General features: G+C 39.5%; 1 protein-coding gene across 2 annotated transcripts in view; it reads right to left on the reverse strand.

The window, feature by feature from the left end:
* Setd2 (SET domain containing 2, histone lysine methyltransferase) overlaps nucleotides 1-27729 on the reverse strand; it is a 95773-nt gene that overhangs the window by 9734 nt on the left and 58310 nt on the right. For both annotated transcript variants that reach the window (XM_041676858.1, XM_041676857.1), the window contains 6 exons: nucleotides 23448-23496; nucleotides 22908-23088; nucleotides 20512-21181; nucleotides 12591-12725; nucleotides 10455-10594; nucleotides 4800-4911 (listed from right to left, as the gene is read on the reverse strand). In XM_041676858.1, the coding sequence (XP_041532792.1) occupies nucleotides 4800-4911; nucleotides 10455-10594; nucleotides 12591-12725; nucleotides 20512-21181; nucleotides 22908-23088; nucleotides 23448-23496 (1287 nt within the window). The remainder of the gene's footprint in view (nucleotides 1-4799; nucleotides 4912-10454; nucleotides 10595-12590; nucleotides 12726-20511; nucleotides 21182-22907; nucleotides 23089-23447; nucleotides 23497-27729) is intronic.

Below are 27729 nucleotides of genomic sequence, written 5' to 3' on the forward strand. Positions count from 1 at the left end.
TCTGATTCCTCTGCATCAATGATATTTCCTAGCTCCCAGGTACCTATTACTAGTTAATCACAGTGGACGCCCTCAGACACTTTATTCCTGACATACTTTTCCAGTGTGGTTTTTGTTGTTGTTGTTGTTTTATTTGGCATTTTTGGAACCATGCTTAGGACAGAAGCCAGGGCATGATGTGTACTACTAAGTGAGTAACCCTACCAATAACCCACATCCCCTTTTTACTCTTGCATGTTTCTGTCTTGCTCAGTATCTCGTATGCACCCGAATTCTTACTATACCAGATAGTTTTGACTGTTTGCAGTTTTGACCTTTACAGCTTTGCTGAACTTGTGAAGTCACCGTTCCCGTGCTGACACTGATGTGTCTTAAGGGCCGATCACTGAGCTCTTCAAGGCACGTGCCATACATTTCTACCACAGCAGCTTTCTGAGCTGAACTTTCAGATCACGAAGACCCAATTTCAGTTCTCTCTCTTGTCTCTGTGTCACACCAGGTTTGTGAATTGACAAAACCTCGCTACACTGGTGCAATATAAGGCTCTGAAAGACTTACATTCTGAATAAAAACACCAAGAATAAAAATGGAACACAAGGAATAAAGACTTTCCTCATAAGTGTCCTCCGGCCTATAGGTATGTTCAGTAGATAAATGCAACTGTAGAATGCTAAGAGGATAAATTTAAGTAATTCCAGCTATCCAAGCCTTACTAGGGCAAAGAGACTACAGTCTTAAAAGGGATCCAAAGACTGACTGATAGATCAAAGAGCACTTACATTTTCATCTATGACGTTGAAACCAAAGAGTTAACCAACCCAGAAGGCTTTGGTCTAGATTTTTACATTAAAAAACACACAAAAAAGGTAGTATTTCCATAGAGAGACCCTGTCTCAAAACAAAAGCAAATTTTTTAACAGAAGCATACTTGAAATTTTAAAAATCACTGGATGAATTTAGATTATAAATAGCAGCATCAATAATCTTTAAAGAGAAGAGGAACTATGTAAACTGGAATGTAAGGAGAAAGAACTGAAAAAAAAAAAAAAAAGAAAGAGATTCAGTGGCCCGTGAGAAATCAAGCAGTCCAGCAACACGTATACAATTGAGAGTGGCAGGAATAAGAGGCCATGGTACGAAAGATAGATTAGAAAAAAATAATGGGATGCTGGAGAGATGGCTCAGTGGTTAAGAGCATTGCCTGCTCTTCCAAAGGTCCTGAGTTCAATTCCCAGCAACCACATGGTGGCTCACAACCATCTGTAATGAGGTCTGGTGCCCTCTTCTGGCCTGCAGGCATACACACAGACAGAATATTGTATACATAATAAATTAAAAAAAAATGGTTAAGATACTTGCAGCTTTGATGAAAACTATCAATCCAGGTTCAGAAGAATAACTACAAGAAAGTTAAACACAAAGAAAGCTGAAGTATATAGCAAAAGAAAAAAAAAACCTGAACAAACAAAAAGCAAAACTGCTGAAAATCAATTAGAAAAGAAATAAGAAAGAGAACAAAGAATACATCTTTCTTATCAGAACAATTATAAGCTGGGCATGGTAACACACAATGTTAGCAAAGTTCAGGAGACAAAGGCAGTAGTGACACATCAAATTCAATATCAGTTTGGGTTACATAGTAAGACCCTGTCTGAACAAACAAAACAGAATAATATTTTAAGAACTGAAAAGTAGGCCAAGAGTAGTGGCACACGCCTTTAATCCCAGCATTTGGGAAGCAGAGGCAGGTAGATCTCTTTGAGTTGAGGCCAACCTAGTCTATACAACAAATGCCAGGACAACCAAAGCTACGTAGAAAGGCTCTGATAAAGACAGACAGACAGAGACAGAGACAGAAAGGGGGAGGGAGAGGGAGAGAAACAGTATCAACTGGCTACTCTTGGCTGTTCTTGGCCACTCTTTCAGGAGACCTAGGTTTCATTTCCAGCAACCATTGTGTGGCTCTAAACCATCTGTGACTCCAGTTCCAGAGATCTGACATCTTTTTTGGCCTTGTGGTGCAGGTAAAGCTTCCATACGAATAGAAAGAACAGAATTCTTTATCCAGTGATAATACCCTGAAGTAACAGTCTCAAAGTTTCCTACAAAGTTACACATATTCCTACTATATAATTCGGCAATGATGTTCCTTGGTATTTACTCAAAGAAACTAAAAACCATATTCAAGCTAAAACCCCCACACAGGTGTTTTCAGTAGCCTTATTCCAAATTACAAAACCTAGAAGCCAAGAAAGATGTCCTTCAGCTTACCTGGTAAGACAAAGGTAACTAACTGGCTAAGCAGTGGTGTGATTAGACAATCAAGCATTAGTCAATACCAAAGTGAAACAAAACACTAACCGCACATAGGCAGAGAGCCCTAAATATATAGTTTCCTGGGGCTAGATGTCAATTAGGAGAGGCTAATGTATATATGATAGAGGAATATGAGAACACCAGGGTCTCGTTTCCTTCTCTGTTTGATCTACTTTCTACTCAATTTTGCTGTACCAAACCAGAACTAAAATTACTCAGTATTTCTTAAAGGGGTACGATAGTTTTTTTTCCTCCCTAGAAAAAACAAGCTCACAAACATCGCCAGTAGATCTGAAATACTAGAAATACTCAAGGAAATTCTTCAGGATGAAAGAAAATAATTGAAGATGGAAATACAATTCTATGTCAAAGAATCAGAAATGCTAAATAGTGGTTGAAAATAGGATCTGGCTAAACAAAAGTTTAAAAATTTTAACATTTTACCAGACTTTTTATTATGACTATGGGTACAAAAAATTGTACACTCACAAATCTACACTAACAAATCTAATACCTGTACTACTAAAGAGGTAACCACCGCCCCCAGCAGGCCCAACTTGAATTCTAACCCTAATTACATACTGATATTAACAGACTTTAAAGTGAAATACAGTGACATATTTTGGTGTTCATTAACATATGAGAAAACGAATGGAAAAGCATGATGAACAGAAGCAAGTGAAATTCCTAGTATTAAATACTGAGGCCTTCACAAGCTTTGATTTATATGGGAATACCTAACTAGTTAGGAAGTAACTTCATTCTGGTCAAGCAGCATATGCCATAAATCTAGCATGTGGGGGATCACTGGAGGTTTCATGCCCACCAGGTCACAGAATGTGAGATGCCTGTCAAATATAGTTAAGAAAACATTTCCTAGAAAAGTTAATGAAATGTAAAAGAAGGTATGGATTTGTTCACACTTGTCTTTCATTCTAGCTTCTATTTCTTCCTTCTTCCCCCTCCCACCCATCCTTAATAATTTAAGTGCTTCTTCTTATGTCCTTTAAAAGCAGCAACAAAACAAAAAAATCTATAAAATGCTCAGGTTTAAAATACCCAGAATGACTTCTGATGTAAGACAACTCATCCCTGCAGATAATTTAATCTTATTAATAAATAAGGATAATTGCGTAGCAAGTATGTGTTCTATATTTCTACCATCTCTAATCTCAGTGATTGTTTTCTCAGAGGAAAGATGAAGAGTAAAATATTACTCTTTTTTCTAGCATTTCCATAGTAATTGTTTTCTGCCCATGGTTTCACAAACAAGAAAGGAAGTCTTATACTCTGAGAATCACATGAGGGTGTCTCTTTTGTTGCTTTTTTTTGGGGGGGGAGGGGGCGTACACGCCTCAGCACACACATTGAAGACAAAGGACAACTTTTTGAGAGTTGATTCTCCCCTTCCAGCATGGGTCCCAGGCACCAGATACATCATCTGCCTTGGCGGTAAGCTCCTTAGCCCACTGAGCACCAGTGTTATTATTATTATTATTATTATTATTATTATTATTTTGGCTTTCCTTTAGACAGGATTTGCTGTCTAAATCTGTGGCCCTCCTATCTAGTAATAACAAGTATGATGACCCAGCTCCTCGGGTGAGTTTCATCATCACCTGTGTGTAGGACGTGTGTGTCAATATGGGCATACCACGAATGTCATAGTTTTGTGGTTTCTTTTTTGAGGCTATTTGTTTTATTGGGGCACGGTCTCATTATTTCTTGCCAGTATGTTATGTACTCTAACCTAGCTGGCCCAGGAAGTTGGAGGCAATTCTCCTGTTTCTGTTGCCCATCGTACTGTAGGAATGCTGGAGGATCTGAACTTGGACATCAGGCTTGTGCAACAAGTACTTTATTTACTACACCACCTCCATGACCCCTTTGGTGAGTTTTAATGTAACCAGTTTAAATTCATTCCAGAGCTAACCAATCTCAAAGTAAGAGGATGCTAAACTGCAAAGTCCATTCAATTTACTGTATTCAATTTAAAGAGTCCAAACAAAGCAGAATGTAATGGCAAGATCACTAATTGGATGATAGCTTGGGCTGGACAGTCCATGGTTCAAAAATAAAGTACAAGTAAAAAGAAACAATCTATACAGCTTAGTATCAAGAAGAAGAGTTAATATACTAAAAAAGGTTATAAAGGAGTATGGAATATACTTATCACGGGACCTCTAGTTTTATCCTTTAGTTTTCTGTTACTATTATTAGTGCTACAAAACATGTTTATAATTGTCTACTGATATATTTAAAAACCTTCTAAATGTATTTCTTATACGAATAAGTAGCTAATACACATCTGAGACCTTAAATCTCTAAGGTTTTGATTTTAATCTCTTCCTTTGACAGAAGAACTCCCACATATTTTCCAAAGAAAGAGAAAAAAATCTGAAAGCTATATAGCTAATGACCTTACTGAAATGAAAGGACACAGATGCTCATATGACCAGGATACACATAAAAGCTACACTCACCTTCATGGGGTTTTCATCATATGTTGGGGTTCCCAGGTCCATCTCAGCTTCATGCTCAAGGCTTGCATCATCTCCTGGGCTTTCCCAAGTGGGAGGATCCCACTGAGTCTGCCTAAAAGAAGTTAACAAGAGCAAAGCTGTCATGGGTAAAACAGACAATCTTTGCAGAGTTTAAAACTATAATATGCAACAGGATAGATGATAAGCCAGAACTGTGAGACTAAGACATACTCCTGATAGCTTATCAGCAATGACTCTAGCCTGGAGATATATTCCTAACATTAATGCCATCACACTTTTGAAGGCAAAGATGTAATAATGCTGGCTAGGTACTGACAACATCAAGAAAACGAAATATCTTGTTTGCTTCTCAATTGGCTCAGTGTACTAGGTAGATCCTGAGTTTAAAAAATATGGAGCAGACAAACAGATCTACTACTATATATAGTGACTACTATAGCTACTATGTGTTTGGAGCAAAAGAAACCACATCTCTATAATCCTTGACCATGTTTGTAGTTTTGCACTTTAACGACTGAAAGTCTAGGAAAAAACTTCTAAAATTGTAATCTCTCTAAAAATACCCTCAACCGGTAATAAAAAGGGCTCAGCCATGTTAACTCATTGAATGGTTATGGTTGTTTTAAAAATAAACAGGCAAATATATAACACAGGATGGAACTAAGGATTTAGTTAAACCTTAAACCTTTGATTTTTCTGCCTCTCCCTCCTTTCTGAATGCTAGAATCACAGGAACATACCACCACAATCAACTAGATTTAGAAGAATTATTTTATTTTAAATTGTATGGGTGTGTATGTGTGTGTATTTGTGAATGAGTGTCTGTATCTGTGTCTGGATGTGGGTATGGGTATGTGCATAGTAGTGTGGGTGCCCACAGAGGCCAGAAGAAGTTGAATCCTATGGAGCTGAAAGCTACAGGTGGTTATAACCTGATGTGAGTGCTGGGAATTGAACTCTAGTACTCTGGGAAGAAAAGTATTCTTAACTGCTGAGCCATTTCCCTGGCCTCCCAGCTGGCTTTATCATTTTATATACACAAGATCGATCCAGAAACAGAGCCAGGTGTTAGTGCTCTTTAATCCCAGCACTAGGGAGGTGAAGACAAAAGCAATATGATTGGGCGAAGAGAGAAATATAAAGGGGAAGAGACAGGAACTCAAGTGTGGATTCTGAGGTTTGGTGGAGACACAGGGCAGTCTAGCAGTCTGCAGATAGCCCTTTCAGTCCTGAGCATTGCTAGAAGTAAAAGGTCTCTCTGGTGGCTTACTGCTCTGCTTTTCTGATCTTCAGCTTTAACCCCTGTATCTGTCACTATGTTTTTATAATTCATGCTACATCCCACCACACTTGGTTTGGTTTTATTTATTTATTTTTTTGCTAGATTTGTAGGGCAAACTCCGAAGTAAGGATATTCATAGTCAAGTGTTGCCCAAGGCCGAGTGTGGTGGCACAGGTGGATCTCTGAGTTTGAGGTCAGCCTGATCTACAGAGTGAATTTTAGGACAGGCTCCAAAGCTACAGGAAAAAAAAAAAAAAAAAAAAACAACAACAAAAAACCTGTCTTGAAGAAAAAATTAAAAAAAGAGTCTAGAGTCAGTTATCACAGAGTAATCTAGCAAGGCAGTTATTTGAAAGGTTAAAGCTGGAGCCGTGGGAATGGCTTGGTGGGTAAAATCACTTGCCAAACAAGCCTAATGGCCTGAATTTGGTCCTTGGAATGCACCTAAAAGAATCAGGTGTGACCCTGTAATCTCAACAATATGGCAAGAAGGGAGGTAGAGACGGGAAGATCATATGGAAGCTAGTAAGTTAGCCTGGCCTGGTATGCACAGTGCAGCTGTAAAACGTAAAATTAAACAATTCTCTCTCTCTCTCTCTCTCTCTCTCTCTCTCTCTCTCTCTCCCTCCCTCCCTCCCTCCTCTCTCTCTCTCTCTCTCACACACACACAAATATGCACGTGGGTGTGTGTGGGGAAGTGGGGATAGATGGCTCAGTGCTTAAGGGCACTAGCTACTCTCACAGATGACCCAGAATCTATTCCCAGCACCTATGTGGCAGATCACAATTAATCCATAACCCCACTTCTATCCAGGGGCTCTAATGCCTGTGGGCACCAGGAACACAAGTGGTTCACAGACATTCATGCAGGCATAATACCCACAAATACATTAAAAAAAAAAAGTGGATGGCAAGAATAAACTTCCAAAATTTTTCTTCTGATCTCTAAAGAAAAATATTTTAAAAAGTACGCTTGTGTTATCTCTCTGCCACTGCCCACCCTGGCCCCCCACAATTACAGGCACAAAATAAATAAACCAAATAATAAACAAAAAGCTATAATAGAGCCAACATTTTTCTGGGAGGTCAATACAGCCACTGTGCTCGTTTTTCTGGTCTCCTACTATACTGATCTAGGGACAGCACAGGCAAATAGTGAGACTGATCTTTTCTCTTTTCAATAAAAGAGGAAGAAGAAAGATAGGGAAAGAGGAGAAGAGAAGCAAGAGAAAAAAAAGCTTATATTGGTGTAGAAAAAAACAAAGTGATGGGTAAGTTTGCAGACCCTCATTTGAAAAAAAATCACTATATGCACTCAGTAATATAAGGAGTTCTCATTTTTATAAAGTTTTTGCTTGTTTTCATTTTTGGGTAGACAGAATCTCACTATGTACTCAGGCTGGCCTTCAACTCAAGTTCTTCTGAGCTGAAGCACATATACATATCTAAATCACAGGTGTGTACAATAATAATAAAGACTGTGTGTGTATGTGTGTGTGTGTTTTAAATTTTTCGAGACAGGATTTCTCATATAGCCTTGGCTGTCCTGGAACTTGCTCTGTAGACCACGCTGGCCTATAACTTATCCATATTTCTACTCTCTTTAGTATTGAAATAGAACATCTCTATGAGATTGGCCATTTCAATTTTTTACAAGTTGCTCATTTAGAGTATCTCCTCATTTTATGTTCATACTGTTAATCTATCTTCATGGATACTATAAATACTTTGGTTTACAATATCTTACGAAGAAGTTTACATTTTTTATTTATTTATTTATTTTTTTTTGGTTTTTGGTTTTTCGAGACAGGGTTTCTCTGTGGCTTTGGAGCCTGTCCTGGAACTAGCTCTGTAGACCAGGCTGGTCTCGAACTCACAGAGATCCGCCTGCCTCTGCCTCCCGAGTGCTGGGATTAAAGGCGTGCGCCACCATCGCCCGGCAAGTTTACATTTTTTATAGTCACAAATTCTGTCTTTCTCTCAGTCCTTCATGTGTGCTTAGGGGTAAAGAGCACTTGCTATTCTTCCATAGGACCTGAGTTTGGTTTCCAATATCCATATCAGGTCCATTAAGTCTAGGTTTTGGGGATATAATGCCTCTACAGGCACCTTGATTCACATGTACATACATACCTGCACGCAGGCACATACACCTACATGTAATTTAAAATACTAAAAAAGGCCAGGCTGTGGTGATGCATGCCTGTAATCCCAGCACTCAGAAGCTACAAAGAGAAACCCTGTCTCAAAAATACAAAACAAGCTAGGCAGTGGCACATGCCTTTAATCCCAGCACTCAAGAGGCAGAGCAGGTGGATCTCTGTGAGTCCCAGGCCAGCCTGGGTCAGTCTGGTCTACAGAGTGAGTTCCAGGACAGTCAAGGCTACTCAAGAGAAACCCAGTCTTGAAAAACCAAAAACCACAAAAACAAACAAATAAAACAAACAGTACTACCACACAAAAAAAAGACTAACTAGAACATAGATAAAACTAATTATCCATTTACAAATTACCTATAATTGAGCATACCAACAAAACTGAACAATTATGAAGATGACTGCCTAATTTGCAAGGCTTGAAGTATTACTATTCAATCTTTTACAGAAAAGGTTTGCTTGAGATTACTGACATCTACAGTTAGATGAAGTCTCTAACTTTAAAAACTAAAACTATTTGTGTCTAAGTACATGGGTGACATGGTATGTGTGAAGGTCAGGGACAACTTTTAAAAGTCAGGTCTCTCTGTCCTTCCAGGCAAAGGTCCTAAGGACTGAACTCAGGTCATCAAGGCTTGGTGGCAAACATTTTCACCCAACTGAGGCATCTCACCAGGCCTGTCACTACCTTTTTAAAAAACTTTCCTTTGCTCGATGTAGACTCACACTTAAAATCTTAGCACTCTGCAAGCTGAGCCAGAAGAATGTTGAGAGATCAAGGCCAGACCCTGTCTCATAAAACAGAAAGAAAACAAAATGAGGGCTCATGATATACCTCAGCTGGTTGAGTGTTTGCCTGGCATGCACAAAGTTCTGTATTTAACCTCCATAACCTCAACAGGGCTTGGTGGCGCATGCCTGCAATTCTAGCATTTGGAAGGTAGAGGCAGTCATCCTGAGTTCCAGATCAGCCTTGCATTCATAGGACCTTATCTTTGAAAAACGAAAAACAAACCAACCAAACAAAATATTCTATCTTAAGTTTTCTCTAGAATTCTGTAAATTAAAATCACACCAAATGGCAGGCTGGGTGTGGTGGCACATGCCTTTGATGTCAGGAGAGACAGGCAGAGATCTCTGTAAATTCAAGGCCATCCCTGGTCTATATAGTGAACTTCAGGCCAGCCAGGGCTACAAGTAAAACCTGTCTTAGAAAACAAACATATATCACACACCAAAGGGGCTGATGAAATGGCTTAGGGATTAAAAGGCACCTGCAACCAAGCCTAATCTAATGATTAGAGATCCTGGGACACATACTGTAGAAGAAAAATAACTCCCTCACGTTGTCCTCTGAAATCTGCATGCATGCATATTTACACATGCACACACACTATAAATGCAATGGGGTAGATATACCAAAGCATATTTTAAAAGGGCAAATAAAATCTATCATACATTTTCAGATGCGATTACAAAGCAGGCATTGCAGCACACACTTCCAATCACAGCAGTTGAGAGACAGAGACATTCAAGGCCAGCCTAGGCTACCTGAATTCCTGTGTCAAAAGGGGACAAGAGCATACACAGCAAGATAGCTCAATTGAGTTCAGTCCCAAAAATCCATATAAAAAGCTGGACATGGCCAAGCGGTGGTGGCGCATGCCTATAATCCAAGTACTCGGGAGGCAGAGGCAGGTGGATTTCTGTGAGTTTGAGGCCAGCCTGGTCTACAAGAGCTAGTTCCAGGACAGGCTCCAAAGCTACAGAGAAACCCTGTCTCGAAAAACTTAAAAGAAAAAAGAAAAAGAAAAAAGAAAAAAAAAACGGGACATGGTGGCATGCTTATACTGGAGGGGAAAAAAAAAAGACTGGTGGGCTCTCTGGAGCTTGATGGACATCTAGCCTTAGCCTAATCACCAAGCCCCAAGTGCCAGTGACAGAAGATGTCTTAGAAGCAATATAAAACAAACAAAATACAGGTGGATGATTCCCAAAACAACTTAGACTGACCTTGAATGCACCACCACTCAAACACAGGAGACCTGGCACACATCCCCTACTGCCCTGCCCAGATAAGATTCTAAAAATTCAGCAGTCCTTTAAGTCAGTAGAAATCCAATAACTATCAAATTCCAACTGCAGCATAACTGACCAAGTAAAACGAGATCTGGGATGCCTAGTGAATCCTCTTACCTTGTAATTACATGGTAGTAATAGATCTTCCCTTCAGGATCTCGGGCTGTCTTCCAGTTGGGAGGTAAAACAATGGTTTTTGGTTTTGGAGGAGAAGGAGGTGGCAGATCCAGTAAATTATTTGTTACCACCATTTCAGGCTAAAAACAAAACAAAACTGATAATAAATACATATATAAGTACATATGTGTGTATATATTTATATATGTATATATATACACAGTGATATTTCTTTCAATATGCCACAATTGGGCAAAATGCCCGCTTATATAAATACAAAAAGTATACATTGCCGGGCGATGGTGGCACACGCCTTTAATCCCAGCACTCGGGAGGCAGAGGCAGGCGGATCTCTGTGAGTTCAAGACCAGCCTGGTCTACAAGAGATAGTTCCAGGATAGGAACCAAAAGCTACAGAGAAACCCTGTCTCGAAAATCAAAAAAAAAAAAAAGACTAATAAGATTGATGAGTGATGGAGGAAGGTCACTGGCTAATAAAGGAACTGCCTTGGCCCATTTTATTGGTTAGGGCATAGGTAGGTGGAGTAAACAGAACAGAATGCCGGGAGGAAGAGGAAGTGAGCTCAGACTCCACAGCTCTCCTCTCGGGAGCAGACACCTCAGAGAGAGGCCATGCTCCGGCTCCTGGGCAGAGGCACGCGATGAAGCAAGCCGCCAGGTCAGACATGCTGAATCTTACCTGGTAAGACCAGTGCTCACAGATTATTAGAGATGGGTTGATCGGGATATCAGCATTAGCCAGTAAGTGCTAGAGCTAAAGGGCCAAGCAGTGATTAAATGAATACAGTTTGTGTGTTGTTATTTCGGAGCATAAGCTAGCCAGGCTGCCGGGGTGCTGGGGACACAGCCCCGCCGCCCGAATTACTACAGATGAGGTTGCTTATAACTTTAATCTAGCAATTGGGAGACTGAGACAGAAAAGTTGACATGAGTTTTATACCAGTCTGGTGTGTTAGTGAGTTCTAAGTCAGTCCTTGTTTCAAAAAGAAAAGAAAAAAAACAGGTAAGACATTTAAGGATTTCACTTGAAGAAAAACAGAACTGTTTCTAGATATAAGAATGATAATAGAAGAAGAGAATAGTCACTAATAATTTGGAGTAGGTCCCATCCCCCCACCACCCACCCCACCCTGGTGTTCTGAGACAGGGTTTCTCTGTGTATCCCTGGCTATCCTAGAACTCACATTGTAGACCATACTGTCTTGGAACTCAGAGATCCACCTGCCTCTGGGGTGCTTGGGGCTAGTGGTATAGACTACCACACCCAACTATTTTTATTTTAGTGTATGGGTATTTTGCTTATATATATGATGTGTATGTCAGGTTAAAAGAAGGCATCAGATACCCAGGAAGTGGAAAGTTGTAAGCTGCCAGTGGAAACTGGGCATCACACCTAGCTTTTCTGCAAGAAAAATCCACTGCAAGAAAAACCCACTGAGTCATCTTGTTAACCCCAGTATCCTGGAGTTTTATATGCCATTATCATTGGCTTTTGTTGTTGCTTGCTTGCTGGTTTGTTTGTTTGTATTAACCCTGGTAAATATTGCTCTAGATGATAAGCTGTTAAGTATTTTTGAAGTGTGATACTTTAAATTTGGTTTTAATAGCTCCCTACAGGTTTTCATATGTATTGTCTTATTAGCTATTTCCCATAATAAACCTTTTATTTGTCCTTCTTAAGGGAAACTAAATGTATACTTTTTGGTTTTTTGAGACAGGGTTTCTGTGGCTTTGGAGCCTGTCCTGGAACTAGCTCTGTAGACCAGGCTGGTCTCGAACTCACAGAGATCCGCCTGCCTCTGCCTCCCGAGTGCTGGGATTAAAGGCGTGCGCCACCACCGCCCGGCTGATTTCATAATTTTTAGCAGCATCATCCGTTCCCTAACTGTTCACCCTAAACTGTGTTGTCAGTGCACTCAGGACTTCTCTTTTGTAAGATCACTCAAGGGAAGTAACACAAAGGATCCTAGCTAATACATGTGACTGTAATTTCACAGAATGTATGACTTCATTGTATCCACATAAAAACTGGTATTATAATGAATACTAAAAAAATAAAATGAAAAGACAAGATATACACCCAATGAGAGGGTTAACAAGTAAAACATTTCTTACTGGCTGTAAGGATTGAGGCTGCCCTGGTGCAACTATTGTAGTCACGGAGGCAGCTGGCTGCACCACCACTCCTTGTGGGTGAGCTGTGAAAATCTGTTGTCCCTGGATATACTGAAGACTTGGCTGGGCATAACTCTAAAAGACAAAACGAACAAAGTCAAAATTTATATTTCTCTGCATCGTACTATGTGAATTAGTAATTGACTTCCAGTATGATGCAGTACACACACACACACACACACACACACACACACACACTTTTAAAAAGATACTTTTTATATGTATGTTTGGCTTCAAAGATATACAACAATTTTGTTTCAAACATGGAAGGGTTTCATTTGGTTGCTTGAGACAGAGTCTTATTATGTAGCTCTGACTGATTTTGAATTCAGAGATTCCTCCTGCAAAATGCCTCCCAAGTTCTGGGATTGAAGAAGTGCATCACCGAATAATTCATTTACTTCAACCTCACAACAATGTATTTAGCACAGAAGTAAACAAGCACACAAATGTTTTTCCTCTTTTATTCACAGACACTGTCTAACTATTTAACTTTCAGAGAACTGGAACGATGACTGCTGCCCCAGGGATTTACAGACAGACACACACACACACACCTCTCCATTCTGCTCTTTTTGGGAAGTACTACCCCCACCCAACTTCTTTTTGTTTACAGTGAAGATAGAAGAATATAATGAATCTAAAATTTTAATAAGCAGAGAAATAATCCAGAATGAAAGCCCTCCACCTCTCAACCTTAAATGATCAGGTGCAGGTGGCTGCTCCCATCCGAGTGTTGCGGGAGGTCCTCCCACTCCTCCAGCCTTCCACCGCTGAGGTACCAGCCCATTGGGGCGTGGTTTCTCTCCCTTTAAAAAAGCAGCCACTTCCCTCTCCTTTCTCTCTTCACTTCCTGCTCCGCCTGCGACTAGACTCCTTTCCTGGTTGCGTAGAGGGCTGTTGCCTGGGACAGTGATCTGTAAGTTTTTTCCCCTTTAAATAAATACCACCCTAATAATCATAACCCCGAATTGGTGTGGCATTGTTTGTGACTTACGCCTTCATCCGAGTATTCTAAGAAATAAGGATTATGTCTAAGATGTAAATCTATTCATATTACTCCTCAACCGTAGAAAATTTTACTAAAACAATGTGTCTAATTGCTTTAGAAACATTAGGAGCTGACTAGATCTAGATACTTCACTCAAGGACAGTTTTGAGCCCAGGACTGAGATACTATCAAGTATGAACAAAAGCATCAATACAATTCCAAAATAAAAGAAGTCTAAATGATAACAGTAAAAACCCCAAACAGTATGAAAAAGTTGGCTCTTTCATCTCTGCCAGCTAGGTTCCAAAGATGGAGTTCAGGTTGTCAAACCTGGTAGCAAGAGGTCTTCACCTGTTAAACCAGGCTGGCCTTTAAAACTTTCTATTTAAAATATTAGTCCATATTAGTGTGTATCCCATGGTACACATGTAGAAGTCAGAGGACAACATGAAATTAGTCTTAGCTTCTATCTTTACAAGGCTACTAAGGGTCAAACTCACGCCATCATGCTTGTGAATCAAGAACTTTACCCACTGAGTTATTTCTCTGGTCTAGAAATATTTTCCTTAAAATGAGACTACCATATCACATATGCTTATACACAAAATATAATAAACTTTTAAAAAAGATCAACACCAAAATGGCTAATATCCATCAGAATTCTTAGGTACTTAGTTTCAAAGTTATCAAAGTTGCCTTAAATATCCAAATTTATAGCTTAAATCTTCTACTTAGGACCAAATAAAAAAACTTAAGATAGTCTAACAAAGTAAAAGTGTTTCTAGTAGACATTTTCTCCTTGAGAAGACGCTCAGTTTTTCAATGGCAATGGTCCGAGGTCATTTTTCTCATACGTACTATTATTCTCTGCCTCTTTGTAAATGTGAATCCAAATCTTCCTTGAACAGAACATGGCATCGGACATAAGCTCTGATGATTACAATCACAGGTTAATAAAGGAGACTGAATCTTCAATGAGACTTCCCTTTATAAGAATAGATTTTCTGATGTCACAAGGGGGTTATGAAGTCAGGCTGGGTTCAGATCCCAAATCAGAGTAAAACAGGAAATACACTATCAAAAATTTTTTTAATACATAGCCAGATATTAATCAGAAGTCATTAAGAACAGAAATTACTGGCAGCAAACGATTATCAATGTTTTACACTATCAAAAATTTTTTTTAATACATAGCCAGATAATAATCAGAAGTCAATAAGAACAGAAATCACTGGCAGCAAACGGTTATCAATGTTTAAAAGTAGAGGTACCGGAACCTTCTTATATACTTGCAATCCTGACTTCAGTTTAAGGTTTTGGAGTGACTAGAGGCAGCTAATGACTAAATAGAATTTTGTAACCCAGAAAGCTTAACATCAGATACTGCAGAGAATTGTTTAAAAAAAAATTCTGGCTTTTCTTCCCAATCTATTAGCAAATTCTGTTAACTTTGTCTTTATATATTCTTTCACATGGATATCATAAAAATTCTATTCTCTTGGCTAGATTACTTAACAATCTTGTAATTAACTTACTTTTGCCTTGAACTTTCATTATTTTCTTTCTCAGAACTACTAAAGTAATCCATTTAGATTATGCGAGACGGTATTAATCTATTAGACCATGTTAGAGGATTTCTACATTACTCAGACTAAGAAATCTTCAGAGTCTGTCATCTTATTTCATACAGGGATAGATGTCACAATTATCCCACACAATCTGTGTTACAAGTGTTTAATACTGACTTTACAAAACATTTTAAAAACTAAATCAAAAGTTATCCTACCCCCAATTCTTTGAAAACAGGATCTCACAACATGTTCCTGGTTGGCCTTGAACACCTCTGCCTCAGCCTCCCCTCCACCCACTGACAGTTTAAGAGAAAAAAAAAGTGAACATGTTATTTCCAGAGAAAACAAGAGGACGAGCATGCAAGCCTACAATTAAAAATTTGTCTGACAAGATAGTTAACTAAGGCTCACGATACAGATTTGTTTTGTTTTTCAAGACAGGGTTTCTCTGTAAAACAGCCCTGGATGTCCTGGAACTTGCTACATAAACCAGGCTGTCTTTGAACTCACAGAAATCTGCGTGTCTCTCCTCCCAAGTGCTGAGATTCACCGTGTTTGCAACCAAAGCCCAGCTTACTGTGCAGAAATTTTAAAGATGTATTTTTTATTACTTTTATTTATGTGCATGAATCAATGCTGTGTGTGTGTGCTGGGATCCTCAGGGGCCAGAACAGGAGTCACAAGCATCTGTGAGCTGTTTGACATGGGTGATGGGAACCAAACTCAGGTCCTCTGGGAGCTCAAGTGCTATTAACCACTAAGCCAGTTTTCTAGCCTGTTGCAAAAATTTTCAAGTGTTGACTACTACAGAGTAGAGCTGTGTTTCTTTAGTTTGCAGACTGGTTCCAAATATTAGCAACAAGATAACCTCTGGTTTCAGATAGCAGTATCTAAATTTATAAAATCAGGTACCAAATTTGACCTGTTTCTTAAATGCAAAAGCAATGTTTAAAGAATGAGACTATCTCACAGGACAATAATTCCGAAAGTAAATGGTTTAAGAAAATGCGAAGTATATCAGCTCCTGAGCCAAATAATCACCTCAAATCATATCATTTATTAGTAAATATGGTTAAAGAAAGTATGAACCAGACTCTAGGTTCAATATTTTCTTTCCCTGTCTAAGTCAGCTAATAATCATTTACAGATGCAAAAAATCAGTATCAATAACAGGTATTGGCTTTAAAAAATGCTGAATATGGTGGAAGTACTTAGTAGGTCTAAGGCAAAAGGCAGCAACCTTGGGCTACCTATATGAAGCTAATGCCTCAGCACACCAATTGGTTATCCAATACCAAAATAATCAGCGCTGAAAATAAATATAGAAGTTACATACAGACCGCACAAGATGTTATTTAGGAACAAACACCCTCAACAAGCTTTTAGCAGAAAAGTACTTCAAACTTTAAGAAGCTATTAACTGGTTTTCAGTTTAAATTAAATAATGCAATAGGTATACATATTTGTGAGACATAAAAAATATTTTATCACTGTTAAACCTCTTCACTTGCCAAGCAGTGGTGGCACATGCCTTTAATCCCAGCAGTTGGGAGACAGAGGAGAGTGGATTTCTGTGTGTTGGAGGCTAGTCTGGTCTACATAGTGAGTTCCAGGACAGCCAGGGCTACACAGTTAAACCCTGTTGGAGAACCCACAAACAACAATAAGAAAAATTTAAAAACCTCTTTTACTTGGGGAAATCTGAGAAGACTGGCTTGCTATTTCGTATGACTTTAAACCTTACACCCTATAGAATGAGTTCAAGGCCAGCCTGAACAGTTTAATAAGACTTAATTCAAAATAAAAAAAATAGAAAGAGGTTTGGGGCTGTAGCTCAGCGGTAGAGTGCTTGCTCGAAACATAAAACACTCTGGGATAACTTCCAGGCACCTAAAGAGAGGGGTGTGTGTATGTCATGCACCATGCCTGGCCGACAGCTTGTTTTTGGTATTCTAGTAAGTTAAAACATATAAGGGAAAACATAATTGTTCTGTCCTATTTCAAATAGAAGGAGAAATTGCTGAGTAACATTCTATAAAAGGAAAGCCTTTTAAAGCACTGAAGTAAAAGGTGGTCTTAGTTTAACTCTGTCACTCATAAATGTCAAGACAGTTACAGATCATATGACCTGTTAAAGCTGAGCTCTTGCTTATGTGAAAATTACAGTGGAAATGTTTATAACAAATTTTTCCAAATGTCAAAACAAGTATAAATGCTAAATCTGTACATTTACATTTCTGTTTATTGTGTATTATTGTATCATCAAAAGTATCACAACTTATATCTCTCAGTACCCCATGTGGTGCTATGGCAGATAACAGGGTCTGAATGTCACAGACCTAAACCTTTTGAAATGCATCATTATCAATATCTACCACGTTATGCAAAAGGCATTCTGCCATTTCATACGTCTCCCAAAATACAGTAATGATAGTTGGAATTGAAAATATACATTAACAATCACGCTACATGTTTCTCATTATCCAAACCCCTAAATCGCCTCTAATCAACTAATTTTACAGAGAAGGGAAGAGAATCCATTTACCTAGTACTCAAGGATATAGAAAGTAAACTAGGGAGTCACTAAAAATGCCTTTGATAGGGGCAGAATGAAAGACTAAAAAGGAAGTAAAAAGTCTTCCCCCCCCCCCCTCTGAGATAGGGTTTCTCTGTTTAACAACTCTGGCTGTCCTGGAACTTGCATTGTAGACCAGGCTGGCCTCGAACTCACAGAAAACTACTTGTCTTCACCTCTCAAGTGCTGGGATTAAAGATGTGTGCTTCCACTGCTCAGCTCCAAGTCCTAAAACTAATAATTAAACCCCAAAGAAATCTTGCTCACTGAAGGATAGGGGGTAGGAGGGAAAAGCACCAGGATTTATACCTATCACTTATATTGGCTTTTTGGGAACCTATTCTCTTTGGATGGATACCTTGCTCAGCCTAGATACAGTAGTGAGGGCCTTGGACCCTCCCCAAAGCAATGTGCCTTACCCTCTCTGAGGAGTGGCTGGGGTGGGGTGGGAGATATGTGGAGGGAATGGGAGGAGAGAAGGGAGTGGGAACTTGGATTGGTATATATAATGAAAAAAGATAAGTCTGAAAAAAAATACCATAAAACCAATTAGATTTATACTATGGAATCTTACAGGGTTGCTTAAGACAAAGTCTAGGTAGCTAGTTTTAAACATGAAAGTCTTCTGCCTCATCCTTCTATTGCTAATATTACAATGCAAGCTTGAGCCACTGTGCCCAGATTTTATTGAGAGTATTTTAAATATTTATTATTTATTTATATGTGACTGCATGTGTGTGGGTGCCCTTGAAGTTCAGAAGGTGGAGCTGGAGTTACAGGAAGTTGTAAGCTGCCTGATGTAGGCGTTATGAACTAAACTCTAGTTCTTTAGAAGAACAACAATCTTAATCGTTGAGCCTGCCCTGAGGAGTCTTGAATCTTCCATTGCTGTAGCTTAGACTTTTAAACACTTCAGCAACCAGACTGGGATAGAACTTTTTATTTTTCTACAGAATAAGGTGTCAAAACCAGAGTTATATGTATGTTAGGCAAACACTGTACCACTAAGCTATTCATTCCCTCAGCCCAGAAATAAAGGAGTATTTTTATTGATTCCCTGATGAACATTCTTAGAGAAACTCAAAGCATATATAGTTGAATTGTGTGAGGAGCTAGATTCAGTGACTAGCATTGAAAACTACAATTATGTCAATACAAGTTATTCTCATTACAGACTACAGTGGTCAAACCTACATGATGATGACTCTCCAGTGATTCCCACCTCCTGGCACACACACACTCTTCCCTTTGTGATGAACAGATAAAATAAAATGATAGGAACTGTGGGTAATTCTACTGGGAAGCCTTGGTTGTGAGTGGCTGTCAAGTGAATCCTCTATTCCTAATCTAGCCTTCAGATGACTACAGACCTTGAAAATAGCTTGACTCTAATTTCATGGAACCTGATCCAGACCACCCAAACTGAGTTGCTTCTAAATTCCTTACACATGCAAACTGTGACACACTAGTCTTAAGAAAGTATTCTTCACTGGGGCAGTGGTGGTGCACACCTTTAATCCCAGCACTTGGGAAGCAGGGGCAGGCAGATCTCTGTGAATTCAAAACCAGTCTGGTCTACTGAGTTCCAGGACAGGCTGGGCTACATGAAGAGGCTCTGTGTAGCACGAATAATAAAAACCCAGACACTGAAATTGGGGTTCAACCAGAAAAACAGAACAGCCAAATCACTACAGAAGTCTTACCAAGGCTGGGCGATAGTAGATTAAAAAGACTAAGCTTCTCTTTCCTCCCATTTTATATTCCCTCTAGTGCTGGGGTTAACGGCATATGACTCCCTACTACTAGGACTAAAGGTGCAAGCCACCATCACCTGAATTTGTTTCTGCATTGATCTTGTGTAGCCCAGAGTAACCTTGAACTCACAGAGATCCATCTGGCTCAGTCTCCCAAATCCTGGGATTAAAGGTGTGTGTCACCACTGCCTGACCTCTAGTGGCTTTAGCTTTGCCTCTGGTCTTCAGGCAAGATTTATTTATCAAGGGGCTGGAGAGATGGCTCAGTGGTTTAAAAGCATTGGCTGTTCTTCCAGAGAACCTGGGTTCAATTTCCAGTACCCACATGGTAGCTCACAGCTGTCTATAATTCTAGTTCTAGGGGATCCGAAACCCTCACACAGAGTATATACAGGCAAAACACCAGCGTACATTAAATAAATAAATCTTTAAAAAAAAAAGATTTATCAAAACTTTATCTATCAACCCTGTCTTAATTAAAAAAAGTATTAGTCTCCACGCCCCCCATTTCATTTTACATAGCAGATAATCAATATCAATGCAATAGATCCAAGGTCTAGGGGTATAATTCAATGGGAGAATACTTGATGAGCTCATGCATAAGGTCCCAGGTTTTATCATTAGCACCAGAAAACAAACAAGATAATCAATGACATCACTTTTTCCTTCTTATCAGATTAACTAGCATCTCAAGTGAAATCAGGTCATCAACAGCAGGCTCTCTCTTCCACCAGATTCAATTAGCATGGCATTAACAAGATTTAAAATATGAACAGAGAGCCGGGCGGTGGTGGCGCACGCCTTTAATCCCAGCACTCGGGAGGCAGAGGCAGGCGGATCTCTGTGAGTTCGAGACCAGCCTGGTCTACAAGAGCTAGTTCCAGGACAGGCTCCAAAACCACAGAGAAACCCTGTCTCGAAAAACCAAAAAAAAAAAAAAAAAATATGAACAGAGTTTCCAATTAGTTACCTGCACAATTGGTGGAGTTGTCTGTGAATATGGCGATGTCACACCATAGACTGTTGAACATGTCTGTCCTTGATAATATATGGTTGCTTGAGACTGTGCAGGAGAGTACTGCTGCTGTACACTGACAGACTGTTGGTTTGAATCCCAGACATTGTAATTCTGTCCTTGAACGGGGCCTGGAGCTTGTACTGGCATTACAGGAACATTGGAGTCTTGGTGGACCACACTTTCATTCTGAGCTACATATTGTGAACTGGAAACTTCCACAGAGGCTGCCACATGTGGCACCACTGACACTGATGGAGGGGCAGCAAGGGATTCTGTGGGATGTCCTACCAAGGGCTGAGCATGATCATAAGGGGCAGGAGAGCACACAGGGTCCATGCTGGGTGTGGGCAGAAGCACCTTTCCAGCATTAGGGTTGCTGGGATCCACATAAGCTTGCATGGGATAACCTGGTGGATAGCCGGCAAAGGGGTGATGAGAGGCATTATAGCCCAGAGAGTCAAAAGGTAGTGGTGATGTCATCCCCAAGTTCTGCAGCTGTTGTTGTTGCTTCTGAGCCTCCCTCTGTGCTACCTCTTGCTCAAACAACTTCCTGCGCTCCTCTGTAGAAAGTTTATTTCGGTCTTTAATTCGTACTTTCTTTTTAGAAGTTGGCGTATCATATCTATAAAGAAAACAATACCACAAAAGATTACCAAATCATGGATATAACCAAAATACTTATAAAACAGTAAGCCACACACTGATAATTCTTCTCAAATTATGAAGTAACCACTAACTACATCAAGTCTAATTTAATTTGGCACTGGCTAAAAGTCATACTCAAAATTAGTTAATGAGAATTGTTTGATTGAATTCAATGCCACCACTGCACAAATGAAACAAAAAAAGTGGGGGGGGGGGGGGCTAGGAAGAAGGCTCAGCGGTTAAGAGCCCAAACTGCTCTTGCAGAGGACCAGAGTTCAGTTCTCAACACCCCTGTCAGGTAGCTCACTGCTTATAACTACTCCATTTCTGGCATACAAAGGTACTCATGTTCCTGCATGTGTGCACACACATATGTATTTTTAAAAAAATTAATCTTTAAAATATACTGGGCTGGGGAATATAACTCATGGGCAAAGTGTCTACAAGGTACGAGGCCTTGTGTTCAATCCAGAGAACAATAAAACAAACAAAAAGAACCTGGCAGCCAGAACAGAAATCTGGGAAATCCAACATGTGAATAATTCCACCTCTACTCTCTGACTAGTTACACCAGCTTCCTATTCTTTAGAGTTGAGGCTGATTCTGTAAGCACACATATAGAGATTTTAAAACCAGTGCTCCTAAAGTCCCAAGAATAAGTCAGAAAAGTGTCTGCTGTCCAGCAGGAGGATCTGAGCTTTATCCTCAACACCCATACAAAAAGCCAGTAGTAGCAGCTGACTCTGGTCATCTCAGCCCACAGGAGGCTAAGGAAGGAGGATTACTAGCTAGCTGTAAGTTAGGCCAATTACAGCAACAAAGTGAAATCCTTTCTAAAAGAGATGAATAAACAAATAAAATACAAATATATGAGGTTAAATACAAATTGCAAAACACTACTAATCTTCACATCTATTACTATGAAAAAACAAACCTATCTTCAGACCTTTTGAGATAGGGTCTCACAATCTAACTCTGGCTAGCCTGGAACTTGTCATGTAGACTAGGCTGGCTCTGGATTTTCAACAATCCTACCTCTGCTACACTAATGCTGGAATTACAACTATATGCTACTGTGCCCAGTCTTAATTCAAATACTTATTTTTGCTGTTGTTAAATAAACCTTTCTTCCAAATATTTATTTTATGTGTGTGTGAGTGGACATACCATAATACAATTTTGAAAGTCAGAGAACAACTTGAGGGACTTAGGTTGCTAAAACTGAGTATTTTCACTCACTGAGCTATCTCTGTGGCCCCATTTATTTATTTATTAAAAAAAAAAACTCTTTGAAAGTTTCATACACATATATAATGAATTTTACTTGTACACCCTCCCATTTCCATCCTCCTCCTTCTGAACTCTGAAACCCTTCTTTTCCCAACAAGTCCTGCTACGAAGAAAGGGAGGGAGGGAGGGAGGGAGGGAGGGAGGGAGGGAGGGAGGGAAAGTCTATTCCAGTCTATTTAGTATGCAAGTGATGTCTTTATGTGCACCACAGCACAAATGTGGATGGATGTTAAAGAGTCAGAGACAGCTTCCTCTTCACCATATGGGTCCCAGGGATCAAACTCAGGATCAAATCTCAGGCAGCAGGCTCTTTTACCTACTATCTCACCAGTCTACTACTCCATTTTCATCTCTTTCTTTGTACCTGACTTGGAAACTTTCAAATTGCCAAAATAAGAAAAACTCACACTTACCTATCATCTGGCCTTTTTGTTCCCCGTTCATAGGCAGAAGACGGTGGTGAGAGAGAGCCCCTTCGTTTCCTTTTCTCTTTATTCTGAGCTGGCTTGTCTGGGTCTCTCTCTCTCGACCTGTTAGGAGTCTTTGGAATGGTTTGATCTCTGAAGGCAGTAGCATCCCTTCCTCGTTCAGTTCCTAGGGGGATAAGTTATTATTTGTAAAGTTTATTTTAGTTGGAAAGTAACACATCATGTATATAATAAAACTTCTATCCAATAGCAAATGTATGAACTCTTCCCCTTATTTAGTCCTGACTCTGAATTTAAAGGTTCTAATTTTTAGTTACTTGACACCGAGAATCAAAACCAAATTCCTACTTCCTTATTCTAAGTCTGAGGCTAAGCAAGATTTCACATATAAGAGAAAGACTGAACTTACTATATAAAAGATTGGTCCTAAAAAAGTTCAAGATCACCCTTTGCAGATCCCCAAGGGCTCCTCAATTAACTACAGAATTCTTATAAATCTATCTACACAAATATTCTTCAACCTACCTGTGCTCTCCTTTTCAGTTTGACTTTTCTTTGGAATTCGATATACCTCCTGTGGGGGGTGGGAGAAGATGAGTTAACAGTGTGAAATAAAGAAATGGATGCTTTGAAATTGACAGATTTCATGATAACATCAAGGTATGGGGGAAGTAGGGAAAATACTACAAGGAAAACAGATTGGTCGGTATTTAATTATTCTCTAAAATTTAATGCATTTGATTTTAAATAAGACCTAGCTGTATGAAATTGAGCAAAAGAATTTGTATATATAGGTATATATTTTACATATCCCAAGGTTGCATTATCTCACAACACAGCAGAATAAATGACTGTTTCTGACAAGAACACACTTCCTGAGAATTCTAATTCACAGACACACACATATATTCCTGCAAAAAAAATGCAATAGAAGTCATCTATAATTTCTTTACTGAGTATATTAATAAGGACAATTCTAATGTCTCACCAAAAATTCTCTCTAAGAACAGTAACTCAGTTATATAAAAATACTTTGAAAATTACACGTATAAAGACAATCCTTACTGGTCAGCACAGGGATGAAAACGGTCTCTCTCACACACCCCAGGCAAGCATTCCACTTTTTGAACTATGCTTTAGCTCCACTACCGTCACATGCTTTGCCATGCTAGAGAAAAAAAAGTAAGGTCTTGGGACACACTGGGCAATTCAGTGTATTTTTCTATGGATGCAAAAACCCCACTAATAGTCAAATTATCTACTTTCATAGGACTGCTAGGGAGGGAGGGAGGGAGGAAGGGAGGGAAGAGAAAGATGCACACTATGATTAGTTCATCAATAACTCCCAAAATGGCATCTAGTATTATACCAAAACTGATCAAGATAATGTTAACTATGTTTTTATGCCTCAAAATACATATACTTGCTATGTAATTTGAAGAATATGCTTTCTGGTCTGACAGTTCCACACTGGTAGTGCATGGGCACAAGTTCTTACCCGACTGAGTGAAGTAAGCCAATCAATGACAAGTCTACACATTCTCAATGGCACATAACAATACTCTCCCATAACAGTTGTGTAATATTACTCACACCCATGTTGTCTAGTTACCATCTGTGTAACCCAATTTTGAGAATGTACTCCAAGAAAACTAAACTCATTTCACATTATAGTTAGATCTAGTTAATATTCGAGGAAAATGAGAAACAGTCCATGTTACACAACTGAAGAAGGGTGAAGATGAATTATTCAAGCAGGGAGTAGTGTCATGAGGCTTTAATCCCAGCACTCAGGAAGCAGAGGTAGGTGGATTTCCATGAGTTCTGCGTCTACAGACAGAGTTCCAGAACAGTCAGAGCCATATAGTGAGGCCCTGAGATTAAGGCACAAATGTAGATTCCTCCATTCTCTTTACCCCTAGTATCCTCCTTCTCATGTTCAGGACTTTTATTAGAACTGTGGTTCTTCATTTTATTTATTTAGTTTTTCAAGACAGAGTTTCTCCGTAGCTTTGGAGCCTGTCTTGGAACTAGCTCTTGTAGACCAGGTTGGCCTCGAACTCACAGAGATCTGCCTGTCTTTGCCTCTTAAGTGCTGGGATTAAACGCATGTGCCACCAAACTGTGGTTCTTTACTACAGATGCACAATAATTTCAGAAAGTCTTTTATATTAGTAACACCCAAGGCAAACTGAATCTTGAGTTGCAGGTTTCAGAAATCCTTCTTTGTAAAAAGCTCCTGACAGAAAGTGATGCACAGTGAAAGCTGAGGACCACTACAATACTTACTGGCTTTTCTTAAAAGTTCTGAGGGCTCCTAGCAACAAAGCCTCTGGGAACGAACTATCTTTCTGCCCTTGGCTCAGAGTGAAAGACTCTAAATGCATTTGTAAGCCCCCCTCAACCCTAAGACATTTTTCTAAAACCTTACACTCACTCTATCTTGGAAAAGGGACAGTCGCCCTCCCCCCCCCAACATACTGGACTGCTCATCCCCCTGTGTCCTTGTGAATTATCTTCAAACATAACTCCACTTTGGGAATTGAGGTAAATACAACCCACAGATGTTGACTCAGTTCCTGATGTATTGATTTAGTCACTGAACCAAAGGTCAGGAAGACCACATAGATGCTCTCCCTTATCACCTGACCACGCAGCTATTCTCCTGCCCTGGAATAGACCAATCACTGCTAGTAACCCTTTGAATAAGCCAATCCAATAAGTTGGAAAACAACCTACAGGTCCCCGCCCCCTTGTGTCTTTGGCTTTTCGCTTTAAAAGATGGACTGTAACAGCTATCATTGTCCTTCATATCCTGAACCTGAAGGACCCTGTCATGACGGAATAAAAATCCTCTTGCTTTTGCATCAATTTGTGGTTATATGAATGGTGTCTGGAGCAACTCTTCCCTGATGCTTGGACTTCTAGTCCAACAAAAGCATGGGGGCTCTCTCTCTCTCTTTTTGAGCAGCTTTTGCCTGCTGAGAGGATATATTTCAATCAGCTACTCCCTTCTCCTCGGGAATGTCTACAATCACCTTGCTGTCAGTTTCTAGCTGTGGGTACTGTATCAGGGACAAAGGCAGGAGGGGACAAGCTGACACTCTCAGCTCTGGTTTCTCCATTCCACCAAGTAACCAAACTTGGGGAAAAGTAAAGTTGCTACTTATCAGCAACCATCTGTACTGCAAATTAATCTGAACAACTATTTGAAAATACTATGTAAATCTAGGTACTAAAAATTTGACATGTTCATTCATAAAGAAAACTTTGAATAGATATATCAAAGGTCCACTTACAGATAACACAGGATATTCTTTCCACAGGATCCTGACATTATAAGTGTTCGTGAAAACTACCAAAAAACAAACAAAAAAACCCTTATAGACTTAAAAAGGTGCAGACTCTGTGATGGTAGTTAATGTGCCATTAAACACCTTCAAAAGTTTATATAAACTGCTAACTTGGAAATATATTCTGAGGCCAGCAAGAGAGTAGAACAAGGGTATCTTCTGGGACTAACATAGTAAAAGGGGACAGTGAGGAAAAAATGTCTTTCCCACATGCAGTGTTACCCACACATGATTCTGTTGTTTTTCTATTATTATTATTTTAAAGTTATGTGTATGTGTGATGTGAGGAATTCCCCTATGTAGGCTGTTAATATGTTTTATTACTATTGGCGAACAAAGAAACTGCCTGGCCTATGGCAGGGAAGAATATAGCAAGGCAGGAAATCCAAGGAGAGATAAGAGGAGGAAACAAGGTAGGTTCAGGCAGATACCATGTAGCTGCCAAAGGAGACAGATGCTGGAACCTGACAGGCAAGCCACAGCCTTGTGGTGATGCACAAATTAAAAGAAATGGATTAATTTAAGACGTAAGGGCTAGCTAAAAATACGCTTGAACCATAGGCCAAACAGTGCTGTAATTAATATAGTTTCTATGTAACTATTCACATCTGAGTGGCTGGAAAACAAAAGAGCAATCTCTGTTTACATGTGTGTAAATGGCATATGTACATGAACACAGGTCCCCAGAGGCCAGAGGTACTGAATTTTCCTGGAGCCTAAGTTACAGGTGGTTGTGAGCCAGCTGATATGTATGCTAGGAATTGAACTCAGAATCCCAAGAAGAGCAAGGGTTATACATGCTCTTATCTGCTGGGCCACCTCTCCAAACTACATGTTTGTTGTTTAAAACAGATTTCTTACATTCACAAAATAAATTACTCGCACTGACTGTTGATAATTTAACTGTAGTAAAGATGAGCAGTACTGCCTAAAAGTAAACAGAACGAGTTATTAATGTCTACCCAAGATTGTGAGTTGAATAACTTCACCTTCCACTTTATGAAGTCAAAACTACAAGGAAATGAATTATCCACTCCTTCCTCAATTTATGCATTAGGAGACTGAACTCCTAAAACTGAAAATGGATGGTACCAAAGTCCCATTATATTTTGAAAGATGAGCAGGAAACAGCCTTGTGAAGACAACTGCAAAATTTCTTTGGATCATTTTATGTGGTAAATGAAGAGTATTAATGTATCAGTCCGACTAATAGGAAGTCCACCAGGAAAGATGTCAGTCATAGGTCAGTGAATCCATTGAAGAAAATATTAAAATCACTTCATTTGCCAGGTGGTAGAGGCGCACGCCTTTAATCCCAGCACTAAGGGAAGCAGAGGCAGGTGGATCTCAGTGAGTTTGAGGCCAGCCTGGTCTATAGAGCTAGTTCCATGACAGGTTCCAAAGCTACAGAGAAACCCTGTCTTGAAAACAAAAAAAAAAAAAAAACACTCACT

Source organism: Microtus oregoni, unplaced genomic scaffold (genome assembly GCF_018167655.1).
Source record: "Microtus oregoni isolate MIOR12 unplaced genomic scaffold, Mior012 000028F_ref0000031, whole genome shotgun sequence".
NCBI classification, from domain to species: Eukaryota; Metazoa; Chordata; class Mammalia; order Rodentia; family Cricetidae; genus Microtus; species Microtus oregoni.